This window comes from Carcharhinus amblyrhynchos, chromosome 21 (assembly GCF_965287045.1).
Source record: "Carcharhinus amblyrhynchos chromosome 21, sCarAmb.v2.hapA, whole genome shotgun sequence".
NCBI classification, from domain to species: Eukaryota; Metazoa; Chordata; class Chondrichthyes; order Carcharhiniformes; family Carcharhinidae; genus Carcharhinus; species Carcharhinus amblyrhynchos.
In genome coordinates, this window is record NC_137344.1 from 10,990,855 (window position 1) to 11,010,541 (window position 19,687).

Here is a 19,687-nt window from a genome sequence, read left to right on the forward strand (position 1 = left end):
TTCAGCCTCTGATCTTCGGGTAAGCGTTCTCCAAGGTGGCCTTCACGACACACACAACAGAGCAGAGTTGCTGAGCAGAGACTGGTAGCCAAGTTCCGCACACGAGGACGCCCTCAACCAGGATCTTGGGTTCATGTCACGCGATCTGTAACGCCCACAACATGCCTGGACTTGCAAAATCTCACTAACTGTCCTGTCTGGAGACAACTGTCCTGTCTGGAGACAACACACATCTCTTTACCTGGGCTTAACGCTCTCTCCACTCACACTGTCTGTACCTTTAAGACTTGATTAACTATAAAGACTCGCATTCCAATTATTATTCTGTAAGTTGAGTCTGTGTCTTTTTATGCCCCGTTTGTGAACAGAACCCCCACTCACCTGACAAAGGAGCAGTGCTCTGAAAGCTAGTGGCATTTGTTACTAAATAAACCTGTTGGACTTTAACCTGGTATTGTGAGACTTCTTACTGTGTTTACCCCAGTCCAACACCAGCACCTCCACATCATGCTCTTGTAGGCACAGTATTTATATGGCTGACCTAGTTCAGTTTCTGGTCAATGGCAACCCCCAGGATATTGGTAATGGGTGCTTCAGTGACAGTAATACCACTGAATGTGAAGTGGGATGGTTAAGATTCTCTCTCTTGTTGGAGGTGGTCATTGCCTGCCGCTTGTATGCTGCGGATGCTAGTTGTGACTTCTCAGCCCTAGCCAGATGCACATGGACTTGGACAGCTTCAGTATCTTGAGTTGGCAACTGGAATGCATACCGATCAAATTCTGCACATAAAGTCTTTCACAATTCAAATTTGCGCTTAATGAATAAAAAAGTATCAACATTGTCCTGTCTTCCTATCCCCAAAGAATTTAGATAATGTAGCACTTACTGTAGTGGTCATTTTTGGATTGTAGGGAGGAACAGACTTGACAAAAGCAAATCATTGACTTGATACATTGAAATAATTCCTTGGAGAGGGGGCCGGGTTTACTAAATGTAAAGGAAATAAGAGATTGCAGGTCTACAAAAATAATACACAACTTACTTACTTTTCTATCAAGTCCAGCGTAACTCCAGGCACCAGTTTGGCACTCCTTTGCATACAGAACCTGCAAATAACAAACAGCAAACAACTAAGTTTATGTAGAGAGACAGGCTTTTAAAATCATAACTGCTTAATGGAGTCATATTATTACACCACAGTCAAAATTTACAAGATTATAACTTCTCATTTTTATAATCCATGGAGAAAATAGCTTGTTTTAAAGGAGGGAACCAGAGAAAACAAAAACACCTGATCAAAAATACCTAGAGTTCAAAACAAAATACAACATGCATCAAAAAAGACTCACTCCTTGCGACTACAGTCTGAAGCTATAGGGAGATCACCTGAAGTTAGCCTGAAAGGAGCCATGCAAGTTTCATTGTGCCTGGTCCAGAATGTACAACCCACTGAAGATTACACTCGCATTTCATTCGCTATCACTTGCTTTTCGAAGTCAGCAGCGATACACACCGGAGACAACTTGTGATCATGTGCGTAATGAGAAATTATTTTTACTGAGATTCACGTTAACAAATATATTTGTAACATTGGAGAGGCCAAAGTGCAGTTCATTTCCAGGCATGAAGCAGAAATTTCCTTGCTTTCACCTTGAAGGCACATATATGTTTAAAAAAAGGAACATGAACACCACATTAGAGATAATCTATAACAGATTGATAACTTCCAAGAGCTTGGTTGTCAAATGATTCCCTGATGCTCCTTCCATCTGAAGCATTCTGACCATGTGATTTAATTCAGGTTCCCTTTTACTTTCTCTTTCATTCATTTCAAGTCTACACATTAGCTGAGATTGAACAGCCAGGCAGTCTCATTGCTGACCAAATAAAGATGCAGGTCTACAATTGTCAGAATTCTCTTCTGCATATACGTACCACAATTCTTTTTTTTGTAGTCAAAATGAGGAATGTTACAGATGGTGCATGGAACCTTTCAAAATTACAGGTACTGAGGATTTAGGAACTAAACCTCAGTATATTTGGGAGAATTTGTCTGTCCTAATTTCGAGCATTTTGCATTACACACGTGCAACAAATTTCCAACTCCCACATTAGAATTTGCTGCTGTGGGTATTTGGGTTTAAGTGTTCACTCATAACCTCCAGATCAAGAGCATTTAGGGTCAGACACTACAAACAAAGATAACTCTGTTTTGAACAAAGCCAACAGGGCAGAGACTGGCTAATGATACCAAACAAAACACACGACAAGTGACCCCAACAAGAGGAAGATACAGCTAATTCAATTAGAGATGAGAAATAAATGCCGGAACTAAATGCTGGCCTCAGCAGCGATCCCCACACCCTGTGAAAGAATAAAAAAAGATTGAGTCCACCTGAAAAAGCAAATGTTTGAACATTCAACCACAGATGCCATCGCAGCTACCAAACAACCTCGAGTTTCAAGGGTGGCACAGTGGCAAGCACTGCTGCCTCACAGCACCAGGGACCCATGTTCGATTCCTAACTTGGGGAATTATATAATTATGGTTTGTTCTACTTCATTATTGATACAGGTACTGTCCAGTGGCTCTGGAACACGGCGGCATAACCTTAAGATCAGGGTCAGGGCATCATAAGAGAAGTTAGGAAACATTTCTTCTTACCGAGAGTTTTAAAAGTACAGAACACATGAAGTTTCTAGGTACTAGCTCAAGTAATAATTTTAAAGGTGGGGAGGGGGGAGATTGAAAGAATCTGGAGGGTCTGGGTGGGATTGTTGTCTGTGCAGGCTCAATGGGCCGAATCTTCTGCACAGTAGGGATTCTATGATTCTACTTAAGTAAAAGTGATAAAGTTATTAACTAAAACACATACAAAGTTTAAAACGCAGATAAAGGAAAATAGGCATTTAAAGATGGAATTTCAAATCAGTGTGTGTAATACTATTACAGGCCCTTTATTTGATTTCTTTCTTTCCAAAATGAGGGGGTTACAATCATCGAAGCCTACAGTGCAAAAGGAGGCCATCTGGCCCATCGAGTCTGTGCTGACCACAATCCCACCCCATAACCTCATGCATTTACCCTAGCTGTTCCCCCGGCACTAAAGGGCAATTTAGCATGGCCAATCCACCTAACCCACACATCTATGGACTGCAGGAGAAAACCCGAGCACCTGGAGGAAACCCACGCAGACAGGAGGAGAACATGCAAACTTCACACAGACAATGGCCCAAGCCGGAAATCAAACACAGGTCCCCGGCGCCGTGAGGCAGCAATGCTAACCACTGTGCAACCGTGTTGCCCTGGAAATTCTCGGTTGTTGGGCAGCTGCAATGGCATCCGTGGTTGAACGTTCAAATGTTGCTTTTTCAGGTGGACTGTCTTTTTTCGTTCTTTCATGAGGTCAGCATTTATTTCCCATCCCTAATTACACTCAAGAAGATGGTGGTGAGCCACCTTCTTGAACCTCTGCAGTCCATGTGGAGTAGGTATACCACAGTGCAATTAGGGAGGGAGTTCCAGATTTTCAACCCAGCGACTGTGAAGGGAAGGCGATATAATTCTTAGTCAGGATGGTGCATGCCTTGGAGCAGAACCTTCAGGTGGTGGTGTTTCCATGTACTTGCTGCCCTTGTCCTTCTGGGGGGTACAGATTGCTGGTTTGAAAAGGTGCTGTTGAAGGAGCCCTGCTGGAGTGCAACTTGGAGACAGTACATATTATTGCCACTGTGCTTCAGTGGTGAAAGGAGTGGACATTGAAGGCACTGGATCAAGCAGTCTGCTTTGTCCTAGTGACATGAGTGCTTGGAGCACGACTCATCCAGGCATCAGGAGGGTATTCTATCACACTCCTGACTTATAACTTGTAAATGGTGGATGGACTCTGAGGAGTCAGGAGATGAATTACTGTGACCTACTCTTGTAGTCACAGTATTTCCACAGCTGGCCTAGTTCACTTTCTGGTTGATGATAATCTCCAGGATGTTTAAAGTGAATGATTTGGCAATGCTCACATCATTGAATGTCAAGTCAAGAATGGTTGGATTCTCTGTTGTAGGAGATGGATGATGGCCTGGCACTTGTGTGGCATGAATGCTACTTGCTATTTATCAGATTAAACCTGAATGTTTCTCAGGTCTTGCTACACATGGGCAGACTGCTTCAGTATCTGGGGAGCTTCAAGTTGAAAGAAGTGTGCAATTATCAGGAGAGTATCCCCATTCTGACCTTGTGACGGAAGCAAGGTCATTGATAAGCAGCTGAAAGGTTGGACCAAGGATACTACTCTGAAAAACTCTTGCAGTGATGTCCTGGGACTGAGATGATTGATCTCCAACAATATCCTTCCTTTGTGTTCCAACCAATACAGAGCCTTTCCATTGGATGCCATCATGTTTTTGGGAGGGCGATGTTTGCTATTCCTCATGAATTCTGTGGTTACAGCACTCACAGAGTGCTTGAACTTTTTTTGGCAGAACAACAATTGATTTCTTAATGCTTTGCTCTTTGATCTCCCTTCGCCAAGAACCCTATCTGATGATGTCTCAAGGGTTCTTCCTGGGGTTCTTGTCACAAATGATGGCTCCTTACACCCTCCTTTCAGGCAGTTCAAAAACACACCAGGATGGCTATGTTAACTTTCACCAAGTCATTTCTTCATTAGCAAAAGCTTTATGCTGTGGTCCTTTGAGATCTCCTCCTGTTGCCTCAGAAGTAAAAGGATATTTCACACCTTTTAGAAGATTCAGTGCACATCTCTGGAGGAGTCATTGCATTTTAATGCCTCTTTGTAGCCGGTTCTAGAGATATACATCTGACAAGGTTTAAACACCAAAAGGTGCCAAGCTGTCTTTTCATTTTGAAAAAGGCTTTTTTGAAAACAGAAATTTACCTTTAAAACAGCTGTCCTCAAAATCTCTAATATCATAATGACACATTCATGGCACCTTTATTAGATTGCATAAATTCTCAAATGTTCACTACCAACCAGTGCCATGAGACTACAGCTAGAAGAAACAAGGTATTAAGGTGTAGTGTTATTATAATTCAAAATAAAACAATAAGCTCTATCCTGGTCTTCTACTTAATCTTTGGAGCACTATTCCTTCATCAGGCGAGCGGCAACCACCTGATGGAGGAGCAGTGCTCCGAAATCTCGTGACACCAAACAAATCTGCTGGACTTTAATGTGGTGATGTGAGAATTCTTACTGTGCCCACCCCAGCCAGACACCAGCATCTCCACATCATGGTTTTGTATTTAAGAACTTGGGTTGAATTTTATACTGTGTTCAGTTTTGGCCCCTGCAGGGTGTTAATAGATAGGCCTCATTTTCTAAAAACAAAGTTAGGATTTATTCATTCTCGCGCAATTTTATTTTTAAGGCCACGATAAATCTTATTACTGCCAAACAACTTCACCAGCACTGAAAATTAACAAGGCATGGATGGAAATGTATTTCTTTCAATTATTGTAACTTACACATTAAAATCAAATTAGTTTTTGCTTTTTCTTAGTTTAACTCTTTCGTTCCACTGGAGGAGGTGTCGTCACTGGACATTATGTCTAGAGCCCCAGGCCAATGTTCCAGGGCTTCACATTCAAATCTCTCCATACCAGGCGGTGGAATTTAAATTCAATTAACAAATGAAAATTAATCAAAACAATTCTGGGCTGAAAGCCAGTGTCAGTAATAGTGACCATTAAACTATCACCCACCGTTGTAAAAACCTTACTGGTTTCCTAATGGGAAGGAAATCTGCCATCCTCACCTACTCTGACCTGGCCTACATGTGACTCCAGATGCACAGCAATGGGGTTAACTCTTAACTGCCCTCAAAGAACCATTAGAGATGGGCAACAAATGCTGGCATTGCCAGCCACGCCCACATCCCAAGTCAGAATAAATTAAAGTATCTCTCTTTCGGACTCTATTTTTCTTTCCGTACATGATCTAACAATTAATTAAATATTCCAACTTCCTATCTTAAGATTCTACAATCCTCAGGAAGGATTCTTCAATCTGAGAGGAAGTCTACACGTAATTAACGATAAATGCCATTCTTGCTGGTGACTGAAAAAACCTAACAAATAATTCTCCAAGATCTAAAACGTATGTTGAAATCTAGCCAAATGTCCAAACAAAATTTTTAATGCCTGCCTTATGCAAAAGCCTACGTTAATTTCCTGCAACCCTAGAGAGGTTCTGTTTTTTTATCAACTTAAAAAGCGATTCATGAAACAATTTAATTTGACATCAGTCAGCTGTATTTTTGCCAACTTTTCATTTTCAGCTCCTGAAGTTTGCACTTAGGAATATATTCCCCATGAAACAATAAAACAGGCCTAAAAACATGAAAAAAAAATTCCAAGATATCCCCAGTGCCAAATGCATTATTCTTAATGATACAAACAGGAGCGAATTCTCTTGTTAAAACTCAATAGAAAACATGGATTTTCAGCACATCAATTTGATTTGCTGCATCGATATTAGTGTTTTTCCCTCTAACTAAATATTGAGCTTGAAATTTTTTTTCATTCATTTCCAATGTTACATTGCTTCTACGATCTTATCAAACAGCTGTCGGGCTGTTATTTAAACACATCTCCCACTTTCCTAATCAATTTGAATATTTTTAATCAAAAGCATATTTTCAGTATCTCTATCAAGGATCTGCTATAAAATGACACAGAGCATTGTATTTAAAACGTCATTAATCGCTCCTAATGGCTTTGCATCCCATTATGGGTGACTCACATTAGGTGAGAATAAATCCTAGGAAGTGACCTTTTTATTTATTAATAAACAAATCTGAATGTGTTTCTTCCAGACAGTTTCCTCAGAGTAACTGGAATGCAGACACAAAAGCCCATAGGTTAATTGGTAAAATATGATTGGAGTGATCATCATCATCACCGCATGAAACAGCTTCTGAAACGAACTTCACAAAACCACCAAATAAAAATTAAGCCTTTCATTAAAACCAAACAATAATCAAAACCCTATAATCACCTTTATAAAAAGAAATAGATGGATGATTTACAAAAAATATTTGCAAGTGGAAATAAAACAAAAGCACGCTAATTGATTTGTACATCACAGCAGGCAAGCTGAACTACCAAGCACACCTCACAACCATTTTTTCTTCAAATTCTCTGCATAGCATGCACTTCCACTAATCATGATGGTCCGAAAACTTCTCCAATTTTTAAAATTGTCTGCGCATATTTCAAATTTTAACTAATCTGGAGATTAGCAACTTTCACTAATCACTAGACTGCTGTCAAATCTTTCACATATTTCCCCATTTTCCACGTTAAAAGCATTACGTGGAAAGATTTGATTTATTATTGTCACATGTATTAGCATACAGTGAAAAGTATTGTTTCTTGCGTGTTGTACAGACAAGGCATATCGCTCAGAGAAGGAAATGACAGTGTGAAGAATGTAGTGCTCAGTCATAGCGAGGATGTAGAAAAAGATCAACTCAATGCAGGTTAGATTCATCTGAAAGTCTGATCACAGCAGGGAAGAAGCTGTTCTTGAGTTGGTTGGTACGTGACCTCAGACTTTTGTATCTTTTTCCTGACGGAAGAAGGTGGAAGAGAGAATGTCCAGGGTGTGCATGGGGTCCTTAATTATGCTGGCTGCTTTGCCAAGGCAGCAGGAAGTGTAGACCGAGTCAATGGGTGGGAGGCTGGTTTGCATGTTGTATTGGGTTACATTCATGACCTTTTGTAGTTTCTTGCGGTCTTGAGCAAAGTAAGTCTTGAAATTTGACATGGTAATCTGCCAGTGTGGTGCTATCTATACGCCATCAACGCTTTATTAAAGAATTTTGCATATTCAAGTACATTTTGACAACTTAACTATTATGCTTGAACTGTTTAAACTTTTGTTGGAAGATTTGGCAAAAATAAATTCACAACCAAAGGGCAATCCTCCTGGAGGTTGCCCAATGGAGTTATTGAAAAGCTTTGATATGAACTTTTAAAATACAACTTTATTTTTACATCAGACAAAATTTATCAGGAAGTAGCCTTGAAAGGGTTATTTCTTATACAAGCAGTGTGAAGCTTTGACACAGCAATATGAAAACAACTAAAGGTAATCCCATACAGCACAAACAGGAGACTCATGTACACTGCCATCTCAAGAATGCAAGTGTCCTGTTACCCTGATTTGATGATGCCTTACTACTTTATACAATATATGGGTTGATGAATAATTCTGTCTTGCAAGCACATTTCCTGTGTCTGACTGGTGAAATGAAAGATTGCATAGAGATGCAAGTTGATTCGTACAGAAAATAACTTAACCTCTTGGCTACTAAAAACAAAATTCATCCTGTAAAATTTCTCACAGTTACCTGTAAAAACAAAGTTTGTTAATTTCTCAATTGCCTTGGATGGGAAATAATACGCACTAATCCATGCTATAAATCCACATGATTTTGAAATATAACACAGAGTAGAATTTCACAGCCGTTTTAAAACAGGGATTAGGAAGTTATCTTGCAATAGTATAAAATTGTAAATAAATCAAAAGGTGCAGTATAGAGTACTATATAAAATGCATAAATTGTTAAACTTTTGTTAAACAATGGCTCACGTCTGTGTATAACCCAAAGTAAAATCCAAATCACAATACACCACATTAGAACCTGACCATTATAATGTGCATTTAATCCTGTACCTTGATCCTTCAAGGCACCCCAGTATATTGCTGGACACTGCTGAGTGAGAAGGACTGATGAAGCGCTTAACTCTTCATATGAAGGTGAAGATTAAGCTAAAGCTGGCTTTTGCACCATGCCTGCAAGCTCTGATTACCAAAGGGTTAAGTTATTTTCTGCGCTATTTCATGCAGCTCTTTGTAATCTTTCATTTCACGAGTCAGACACTTGCTTGCAAGACAGATTTACTCTTTCTTTCCCATCCATTTACTTTTGAAAACATGCTCTTTCTATTCTTTTTCACTACCAACCCCTATCCACTCCCTACTTCCTAATCACTTTAACCCACCTTCTCAAAGCATATCTGGATTTTTCCTCGATCTGCTGATCTTCAAGAAACTCTAGTGGTCCTCCCCTGCTGTTTAGTTGCAAAATCATGCACACTTGATCCCTCTTCCCCGGTTTTCTTTTAATATTTGGAAATGTTTAGTGCTTATGGTTTTACATTACTGCAAATCTGAAAAATCTGCAAAAGAAAACTCGTGTGCTTATGAATCGGCTGTAATAATACCAATTCACTTGAACAATCCTAAACAATGGAGTGGATTATCAAGTTACAAAACAAATGTCTGATGATACAGTTTGCCCTAATTTATTTTAAAGACATTTAACAAGTCCTCTGCATGGAGGACTCCTTCAGTAGAGTTGAAAATATACATTAATATTTGGGTAAATATGATTGCGCTTATTCAATACTGCGAAACATTGTCAAGGTCGTAAACCAACCTATCATTGTGTTCCAATGTTAAGGTTTACCATCATGATTGCTGATACTATCTAATGCACACATTTTCACTGCAAAATTGGACAAGGAAGTGTTGTGCTTGCACAAATTTCTTTGGAACTATGAGCTTCAGCATATTCACCTTTAGAAAATGCAAACTGAAAATGTTTACGCTGATGCAGCACCCAGACATTCACTCTTTACACTCATTATACAAGCAATTTAAGGTATGGAATATTGGATTTCAAGGGGGTGCTGGAAAATTAAATTCAATACTGAGAAATATTTGCATAGAACCTACAAAAAAATCTAACTATGCAAAATGAGTCTTATACCAGCACAGAACAAAAATTACATTGAATGAAAACAGAAATACTGGAAATTCTCAGCAAGTCTTATAGCATCAATGGAGAGAGAGAGAAACAGAAGTTGCAACAATTTCGAGCAACTTCCAATTTCATTTCAGATTTCCAGCATCCACAGTATTTTGCTTTCAATTTTTGTTTCTCAAGTATATATAAACACTTCCTTTTTGAGAAGGCAACAGATTGTGTGCCAGCTTAGCTAGGCTGACAGTACGTTTGCAACTAGGTCACTGGTTCAAGATACTGTCTTCGATTTAAGCATCAAATCTCAGTTGGTACTCCAATATTTGGGCTGTGTTGGCAGACTCCAAGAGAAATGTTATCAAGTATAACCTACCTGTTCAGGTAAACGACAAAGATACAAACATTTGAAGAGGAATTCCCCCCAATTTCCTTGCCAATCTCTCTCTGAACTAATGCCAACAACAGATTAAATGACTACTTATTTCATTGTTATGTCTGATCTTACAGTGGAAATCAGTTTTTTAAAAAGATCAAACAATGATTTTCCACAACAGCCACAAAATCGTAGATTGCTATTGAATGGGAGACAGCGGTATCAACCAAAATATTCAGGGAACATCTATAGGAAACATCAATTTATTAAGCTCGTGTATGAAGACTGAAAAATCCAATTCAATATTTCATTAAGTTACTCCAATTGATCTAAGATTAGTTCACTATTTTTCCAGAATTTCACAACTGACAAGAGTCTGTTCTCATCAGGATCTTTTTGTGAACAATTTTGTTGATTGCAGTGCACGTGCTACTTGCACAAAGACATTTATCACCTACAGGTGGATGGTTTAAAATAGATAAGCAAAGGCAGTTTCAAAGACCACCAATGGCAGCCTCTCGGACTTTTCTAGGACTGATTTTTCAATGTTCATTAAAGTCTGCCTGAGAATTATATAAAACTAATACAATATTTTATATATTATATAAAATTCAGATTTACCTGTTACCAAGACCTTTTCAATTGTTAACATTTGGGCTTTTGCAATCATTTTCTTGTTTGATGCATAAAGACTATTTCCACAGGTGAGCTCTTGCTCCCCACAAATGGAAACATGGCCATACAAACAAAGTAATCTGGGAAAAACCCAACAAACAAATTCCATTACTGGATAATTGATAGAAATGCCATTACTCCCCAAAACACTTAAAGCTATTGATATGAAGCTAGATACTTCCATAACAGGTTAAACAATGGTTATTTACTAAAGCAGCCAAAGTGAGATTTTGGAATTAAAGACAGTGCTAAGTCACTCCAAATAAACCAGCTGGAGGAGGTGCTTTGAGAACTTTCCTGCAGAACCTGGGTTAAATGCCTTTCAGAGAGATAGTTCTGGTGAACTATCAGGATACAATCTTTGCAGGAATTGTATAGGTTTAACCTATACAATGGCACGGTGGCACAATGGTCAGCACTGCTACCTCACAGCACCAGGACCACGTTCAATCCCTGGTTTGGTCATTGTGCGGAGTCTGCATGTTCGTCACGTGTCTGTGTGCATTTCCTCCAGGTGCTCCAGTTTCCTCCCACAGTCCAAAAGACATCCTGGTTAGGTGCATTGGCGATGCTAAATTCTCCCTCAGTGTACCTGAACGTGTGCCAGAGTGTGGGTATTTTCACAGTAACATCATTACAGTGTTAATGTAAGCTTACCTGTGACATTAATAAATAAACTTAAGAATCACATCCATAATAACTAGATAGCCATTATGTTGAATTTTGGTAACTACAACCCACCTGAAGATGGACCTTGGTTTAACAGAGTCTGGATGAAAATTCTCACCACATTCAACATCTATCAACACTGTAGGCTCAAAAGGTGGAAAACTGCGTGTTAGATACAAATTGCTAAATATACATGGATGGCAAATTAAGCCCTTGATAATACTGCGATAATAGCTAGCACAGACTAACTGGCCTTCCTGAGTGCCACTGGTGGTGAGTTCACTTTATAATAACTTTGCAATCAACGGTTAGTACATAAAAGGTTAAAATTGTCCACAAAGTAGTTTCTGATCCTGTGTAAGCGCTACAGCAATGTATTGGGTTTTTACTGATCTGGAAGCCCAATCTTCAATATTGTACTTTATAAAGAAATTAAAGCACAATGTAAACAAAGTCATGGATATAAAAAGCTGTCACATTTTACAACTCACTCCCTTTTGAAGTAATGCTTTAGCAGCTAATTTAGAGAATTAATAGAGATCATTGAAAATGGAATGACAAGTTGCCACATTGTCATATTAATCCCAGGAAATCAAATCACAGGATGTAGTTTTCCTGATGCTCACAAACTCATAGTGCATCTAGGAAAAGGCTACAGTGTTTTCGAAAGCTACTCATAATGAACACAACTTTACGCTTTAAGAAGATTGTTCATCAACCCAAACGCCTTTGTTATAAATTATTAAGGAACTACAATCCTTTGAAGCCTGATCACCTCATTGCTTCATTTTAAAATCGAGGAAAGGAACAGCATCCATTTTGGATTTGAGGATCCTACAAAGATAAAAAATTTTGCATTTTATTACAAGGATATTTTCATCTTCAGGCAATTAAATACTGCCTCAACTCGCTTCCATCTAAAAGCTTAGTTTATTTATTAGTGTCACAAGTAGGCTTACATTAACACTGCAATTAAGTTACTGTGAAAATCCCCTGGTCGCCACACTCTGGCACCTATTTGGGTACACTGAAGCAGAATTTAGGGCGGCTAATGCCAATACAACCAGCACATTTTTTGGACTGTGGGAAGAAACCAGAGCACCTGAAGGAAACCTACGCAGACACGGGGAAAAAGTACAGACTCCGTACAGACAGTGACCCAAGCTGGGAACTGAAATGGGGCCCCTGGCACTGTGAGGCAGCAGTGTTAGCCACAGTGCCACCGTGCCACACCGTAAAGTGATGGCTACCTGTAAAATTAAATAGTAAAACGTATTATAGATCTGAAGTGGAAGCTCAAGTTGCTGAATTTCTTTATTCCAATTACTATAACGTGGAAACAACAACTTGAGACAATGCCTTCTTTGCAGGTGAGCAGAAACATGCAGAGTAAGCAAACCATTCCCATTCAGAACACAACTCTTAACTGTCAGAGCCATTTTCTGCAAAATTGTTTCAGCCAAAGGTCACCACTATCCCCTCCAAGAAGCAAATAATAAACCCAGTCACTAAAATATCAAATAAATCATTACTTCCCAATTCCCTTTGACTCCATTTCTGTCTAAATCTAAATCAGGTCAAAAACTGCTGTCTTCATACATAAGAACTCCTCCTGTGACAAAGGTTCATCAGCATTGATTTTCTGCACTTCTAACCTTGTAAAGCATGTTTTCTCTACTCCAGGCCCACTTTTAATGTTTTAATCCGACAATATCCATCACCACAAGAGAGCCACAAAGACAGTACCAGTTAAGATATCCCTGAGAGCTCCTTCTAAATTAATCCATCTACTTTGCATGCCTTCAGAGTTGGCACTTTGCCGAGATGGATAGAAAAACAAAGATATGCTGGACACGACACTGAGAGCCTCTTCCCCAAAGTATTCTAAATGATCAGTAGTTCAGAGTAACAACAGCTTATAACTAACTAAATGCTGCCATGGGTTTATATGCTCTGTCTGAGGCCAGAACTCTCCATTCACCTGACGAAGGGGCTAACCCCGAAAGCTTGTGAGTCTATTATCAAATAAATCGGTTGGACTAAAACCTGGTGTTGTCAGACTTTTTACTGTGTTTACATCCACCTTGACAGAACTGCTGAAAATCAAAGCAGCAAGATCGCATCATAATGGTTCACAGCCATCATGAAGGGTACAAATTTCAGCTGCAGTAAGACATAGCATCAGGAACATATATTCTGGGTAAGAGACGATGGGGGTTGGCTGCAGTGGCTGACAAAACAGTCGGTCAGCCCTACTGGAAAGTGGGACTTTTCTGGGGTTGGAGACTTGAACATCGCGATCTTTGGAAGACAGGATACCTGACACCATTCTCCACTTGGTATACCAATTCCAAATAATGACCTTAAGAATGTTCCAGTTTCAGTGCAACTTTCAGTAGCATCCCTGCAATGCTTTAATAATTATAGTAATAAACATTCAAATGTTTTGCTGATTGGTAGAAACCAATCATATAAACCCTACAGTGCAGGAGTTGGTCATTCAGCCCTGCACTGGCAACAATCCCACCCAGGCCCGATCCCCATAATCCCACATATTTACCCTGCTAGTCCCCCTGACCCTAAGGGGTAACTTTGCATAGCCAATCAACCTAACCAACCTATCTTTGGAGCACCCAGAAGAAACACACGGGGAGAATGTGTAAGCTCCACACAGTCACCTACCCAAGGCAGAATCGAACCCAGATCCCTGGTGCAGTGAGGCAGTAGTGCTAACCACTGCGCTACTGTGCCGCCCAGATCTCATGCCACTTGATCACTGATTTTAACGGTACCATTGCATAGGCATTCACGAAAACCCCCCACAGCGACCTGCTAGTCCACTCTGCGCATTGTTTCACAAATACGATTTGTAAATGTCTACAATCAAATCATAGGCATCCTTGTTTCAGAGGTGCATTTGATGGGTTACCTATTTGTAACTGGCATTACCGATTCAGAATGAGTGAAAAGACACGTTGGAAAACAACAAAAGCAAAAGGGAAACAAACTAAACAAGCCAGGACTAAATGGCGAGGAGATGCCATAGATTTTTATTTTTAAAGGACAGCAAAATAGAGATAGCATAATCAACATTTAAAAATACATCAGTAGCCTTTAAAATAGATCTGGAAAATTGCTCTGAATAGCTGAGATCTCTTTTTTTTAAAAACCATCTTTCTCAAGGCATCTCAAGATGTGCCCAACAGCATAATAGCAAATTAACCACTTAAAATGTAACTACTGTTATACTGATAGGAAATATGGCAACTAATCTGTGGGCAGCAAGATTTGATCTGATATACTGTCACATGTATTGGCTACAGTGAAAAGTATTGTTTCTTGTGCGGCATACAAACAAAAACATATCATTCATAGAGTAAATAGGGGAGGGTGCAGAACATAGTGTTGTAGTTAGGGTGAAGAGAAAGATCAGCTTAATATGTAATTGGTCCATTCAAAAGGCAGCAGGGAAGAACCTGTTCCTGAGTTGATTGGTAGGTGTTCTCGGACTTTTGTATCTTTTTCCCGATGGAAGAAGCCGAGAGAGAGAATGTTTGTGTTGCGTGGGGTCCGTAATCATGCTGGCTGCTTTTGATCCAATTTACTACGAACAAAAGGTTGTTTCAAAACTTAGAAACTTCAAGAAATTCAAGTTTTACCATGGACTTTCCAGATTACTATACACATTTTTGAACATATTCATTGAAAATTAATGCTTTACCTTGTGTTATACAACTATTTTGAATGGATGTATTTCTAGAAGATACTAGCCTCCTAAACTTCAGAGTTAGCTTATTTCTAAAAGCTGGCCAGTTCTATGGCACTGTGAGAAACTTGGCTATTTGAAGATCAGGATTGTTCCTTGTGTTTCTGGCCATAGATGAGCCAAACATTTCCATGTGAAGTGAAAGTGGTCCTGGAATTTCAACGTTCTTAGTCACATACAAAAGTAGGAACTGGAGGCCTTGAGTTATGTTTTTCTTTTCAAAGAACAGCAAGCCCCAAGCATCGGCTAATTGAGATTGAATGGAACTTCAAAGATTCAGATCAGTTCGGGTGAAAACAACGAGTTGAAACAGGAATGCTGAGCTTCAATGAGAGGACAGGCACTACAGATAAGGAACGTAAGATCAAGCAGCATTGGAAAGCACAATTTATCATCTGATAAATTCTATTTTATGCAACAGAAATTCTTCTGGTGGTATTATGAAGGCACTGCAACATCTTACTAAAATGATTTAGAGTGACAGTGTTATAAAATACTTCATCCACAAATGTTAAATGAGAAAAGTGCAAACTTTTGGTTTGACTGACACCGTGATGAATCGGCAATCCTGCCACATTTCACATCATAAAGTCTATCTTTTTTTAATGACTACTTATTAGATGTCACTTTAAATTTGTTTCACTGTGGACTTAGTGCTTTTGAACTAAGGTTGAAGTATGATTATAAATGGCTGGAATTGAGGTCATTTGATCCCTCGAGCCTGCTCTGCCATTTGAGAAGGTCATGGGCTGATCCGATTGTGGCCTTAACTCTACTTTCTTGTCTATTTTCCATGAGCTTTGACTCCCTTGTTAATCAAGCTTTAAAAATATTCAACTGAAAAGATGGCACAATGGTTAGCATTGTTGCCTCACAGCGCCAGGGGCCCGGGTTCAGTTCCGGATATTTCAATTCTTAGGAGCCTGTCTGCGTGGAGTTTGCGCATTCTCCCCGTGTCTTCGTGGGTTCCCTCCGGTTACTCCGGTTTTCAATCACAGTCCAAAGGTGCACAAGTTAGGTTGATTGACCATGCTAAATTGCACCTCAGTATCAGGGGATTTGCAGGGTAAATACATGGGGTTACAGGGATAGGGCCTGGGTGGGATTGTGGTCAGTGCGGGCTCAATGGGTTGAACAACCTCCTTTTGCACTGTAGGGATTCTATGACACTGTCTCCCCTGCTCACGAGATTAGCTGGTGAATACATGGTTCTTCAGCTCTTCTAAGTCCATTGAAATGGAAACTGGAGACTCAGTTAGCAGATGAAATCTCACATCTACATTATAAACTTTAATGCAGCTTGATTAGTATTATTAAACTTAGTCCAGCAGCAAGTGTTAAAATTGAAACCAAGGGAAAATATATTAAGTTCTGTTATCAACAGACATTTTCTATATTGGTATTCCACACCTCCCGCTTGCTTCTCACTTTAATAAAATTTGATTTTCAGTTTATAGCCACAAAGCCCAATGAGTCTTCTAAACATTAGAACCCAAAAAGTCTCTGAACAATTAAGTTAATTATTGTAAGGTACTCTATTCAAACTCCAAGAACTTTTTTTCTTTCATGGGATGGGAGCGTAACTGGCAAGGCCAGCATTTTGTTGCCCAACCCTAATTGCCCTCAAGAAGATGGTGGTGAGCTGCTTTCTTGAACCGCTGCAGTCCGCGTGGTTGTTGGGACTTTGAGCCAGCAGAGTCAGGATGGTGTGTAGTTTGGAGAACATGCAGGTGGCGATTTGCCCATGTGTCTGCTGTCCTTACCCTTCAAGATGGGAGGGAGGAGTCGTGGGTCTGTTGAAGGAGGTTTGGTGAGTTGCTGCAATGCATCTTGCATACAGTATACTGCTACCACTGCCAGTGGTGCAAGGAGTAAATTTTTAAGTTAGTGAGTGAATGAGGTGCCAATCAAGCAGGTTGTTTTGCCCTGGATGGCTTGAGCTTCCTGAGTGCTGTTGGAGCTGCATTCATCCAGGCAAATAGACCGTGTTTCATCACACCAGTGCTCCATCACACTTGTTCTATTCCATTACTGACTTTCACCTTGTCAATGGTGGACAGGCTTTGGGGAGTCAGAAGGCCATTTACTTGTAGGATTCCCAGTCTCTGACCTGCTCTGCAACCACAGTCTTTATATGCGTGGTCCACTAAAGTTTTGATCAATATAACCCCCAGGATTTTGATGGTGGGGAATTCAATGACAGTAATGCCATTAAATGTTGTGGAGAAATGGTTAAATTCTCTTTTGTTGGAGAAGGTAATTGCTTAACACTTGTGGTACAGATATTACTTCCATTCATCGGCCCAAGCCCGAATTTGTCCACGTTTTGCTGTGTATGGGCACGTGAATGGTACTGAACACTATGTTAATCATTAATGCTTTCCCACTTCTGATTTTAAAACCCAGAAAAGTTGAAGATGTCTGGGCCTCGAACACTACCCTGAATAATTTGTGCAGTGATGTCCTGAGGTTGAAAGGTTGGCTTCTAAAAAGCACAGCCATTTTCTTTTGCGCTAATTCTAAGCATTGCCGGAGCTTCAAGGTGCCATGCTTGGTCAAATGCCTCCAGCATACACAAACATTCAATTGATTACGATGCAGCTGCAACTTGCGTATTTGTCTAGTAAAACAAGGAGCAATGGGTAAGGGGATTGGTACTCCACTGGTCAAGTATATTCATGTCATACTCATGTCTGGAAGTTATATGGTAAGTAGAGAAAATACATGCTTGGGGATATTACAGTTAAGTACACATGCCCAAATTGTAATTGGGCAACTACACTCATATGTTATACATGATGTAATTGTAATTATTAGTTGCGAATGGATGTAGATAATTTTTAAACAATTGTACATTTTCAATTGGTATATGTTAATTGTTTGTAGTTGAGCTTGAAGATATAATTGCCACTGTATTCCTTTGTTATGGGAGCTGGCAAGCCATATGATGGATGACTAGTTCCCTTGCTGTAGCTTGAAATTAAGGCTGGCTTTAAACTTAAACTGTGTCGCCTAGTGAGTTGGAGGCGTGAGGTATACTGTAGCTGTGAAACTCCCCGCAACCATACACTTAGAGCAGAGAAGGCAGTCATTAACACCCACACCAGCGTTTCCTACAGTAACCTAAAACTAATTGCGCTGACCATAGTTCTATATTTTCCTTTGCTTCAAATATTTCTCCATCTTTATCTTCGATGGTGAAATGACCCCTGACTCAAACATGCCCTTTGACAAAATATTCCACGTTGCAACACTAAGGAATGTTTATGAACAGTTCTCCTCACTTTCCCATTGACAATTTTAAATTTATGCCCCCTTACTGCTAGGTCTCCGAGTAGAGCAAAGTCTACAGCTAATAAAGGAGCAAAGTAATCCAGGTATTGGAAATATCAATTCAAAGCAGAAAATTCCAGGAATACCTGGTAGTAGGTCCAGTAGTATCTGTTGGGAATGAAACAGAGTGAACATTTCAGGTCAATGACCCTTCGCAGTTGCATATGGAACACCAGCACAATGGTTATGTCACTGGAATAGTAATCCTGAGGCCTGAATTAATGATCCAGAGAAGCAAGTTCAAATCCCACCATGGCTATTGTGAAATTTATATTCAGTTAATTAAATAAATCTGGGATAAAAAGCAAGCATTGATAATAACAATCATCAAAATCATTGGATTAGGGTAGAAAAAAATTGAGTTCATTATGCCTTTTAGAGAAGGAAATCTGCTGGCCTTACCTGTTCTGTGCAACTCCAGACCCACAACAAAAGTGGTGATTTCTTAACTGCCCTTTGAAATGGCTTAGCAAGGCACTCAGTGGCACCTAACCATGATAGAGAAGTACTAGACCTAACAACGCTACAGGTGTTCTCACACAAGAGCCATGGTGATTCAAGGCGGCACTTCACCAACACCTTCTCAAAAGCAGTTAGGGATAAGTAATAAATCTGTCCTTATCCCACAAACAATGAAACAAGCCTTCTCATACTCCAGATTCTTGGATTACTATCACAGTTTAAAAATAAGGGGCACCCATTTAAAATGGAGATGGGAGGCAAAATTTTTTCTCTCATGAGTCATGAGGGTCACAAGTCTTTGGAACGCTCTTCCTGAAAGAGTGGTGGAAGCAGTCTTGGTAAGCAAGGAGGTGATAGAGCATTGGGGGTTGAGGGGAGCATACAGATTTGGAGTTACTATAAAATCAACCACGATCTTACTAAGCGGTGGAGCTGGCTCGAAGGGCCAAATGGCCTATCCTGCTCCTGTTTGTATGTTTCTATGTCCCATCAGTTACAGTCCATTGGAGAAAATCTTGAATGACTATGCCTGGAGATTGAAGCATCGATTCACACTCAGCATTTCTCCATGACAGTGGATAAATGCATGTCAACATTTGGCAATTAATGACATA

The 19,687-nt window shown here is 39.8% G+C and overlaps 1 protein-coding gene across 1 annotated transcript in view; it reads right to left on the minus strand.

Annotated features, from left to right (window-relative positions):
- rptor (regulatory associated protein of MTOR, complex 1) overlaps positions 1–19,687 on the minus strand; it is a 443,649-nt gene that overhangs the window by 261,392 nt on the left and 162,570 nt on the right. Inside the window, exon 7 of the mRNA XM_080209484.1 lies at positions 1,050–1,109. Coding sequence (XP_080065610.1) covers positions 1,050–1,109 — 60 coding nt within the window. The remainder of the gene's footprint in view (positions 1–1,049; positions 1,110–19,687) is intronic.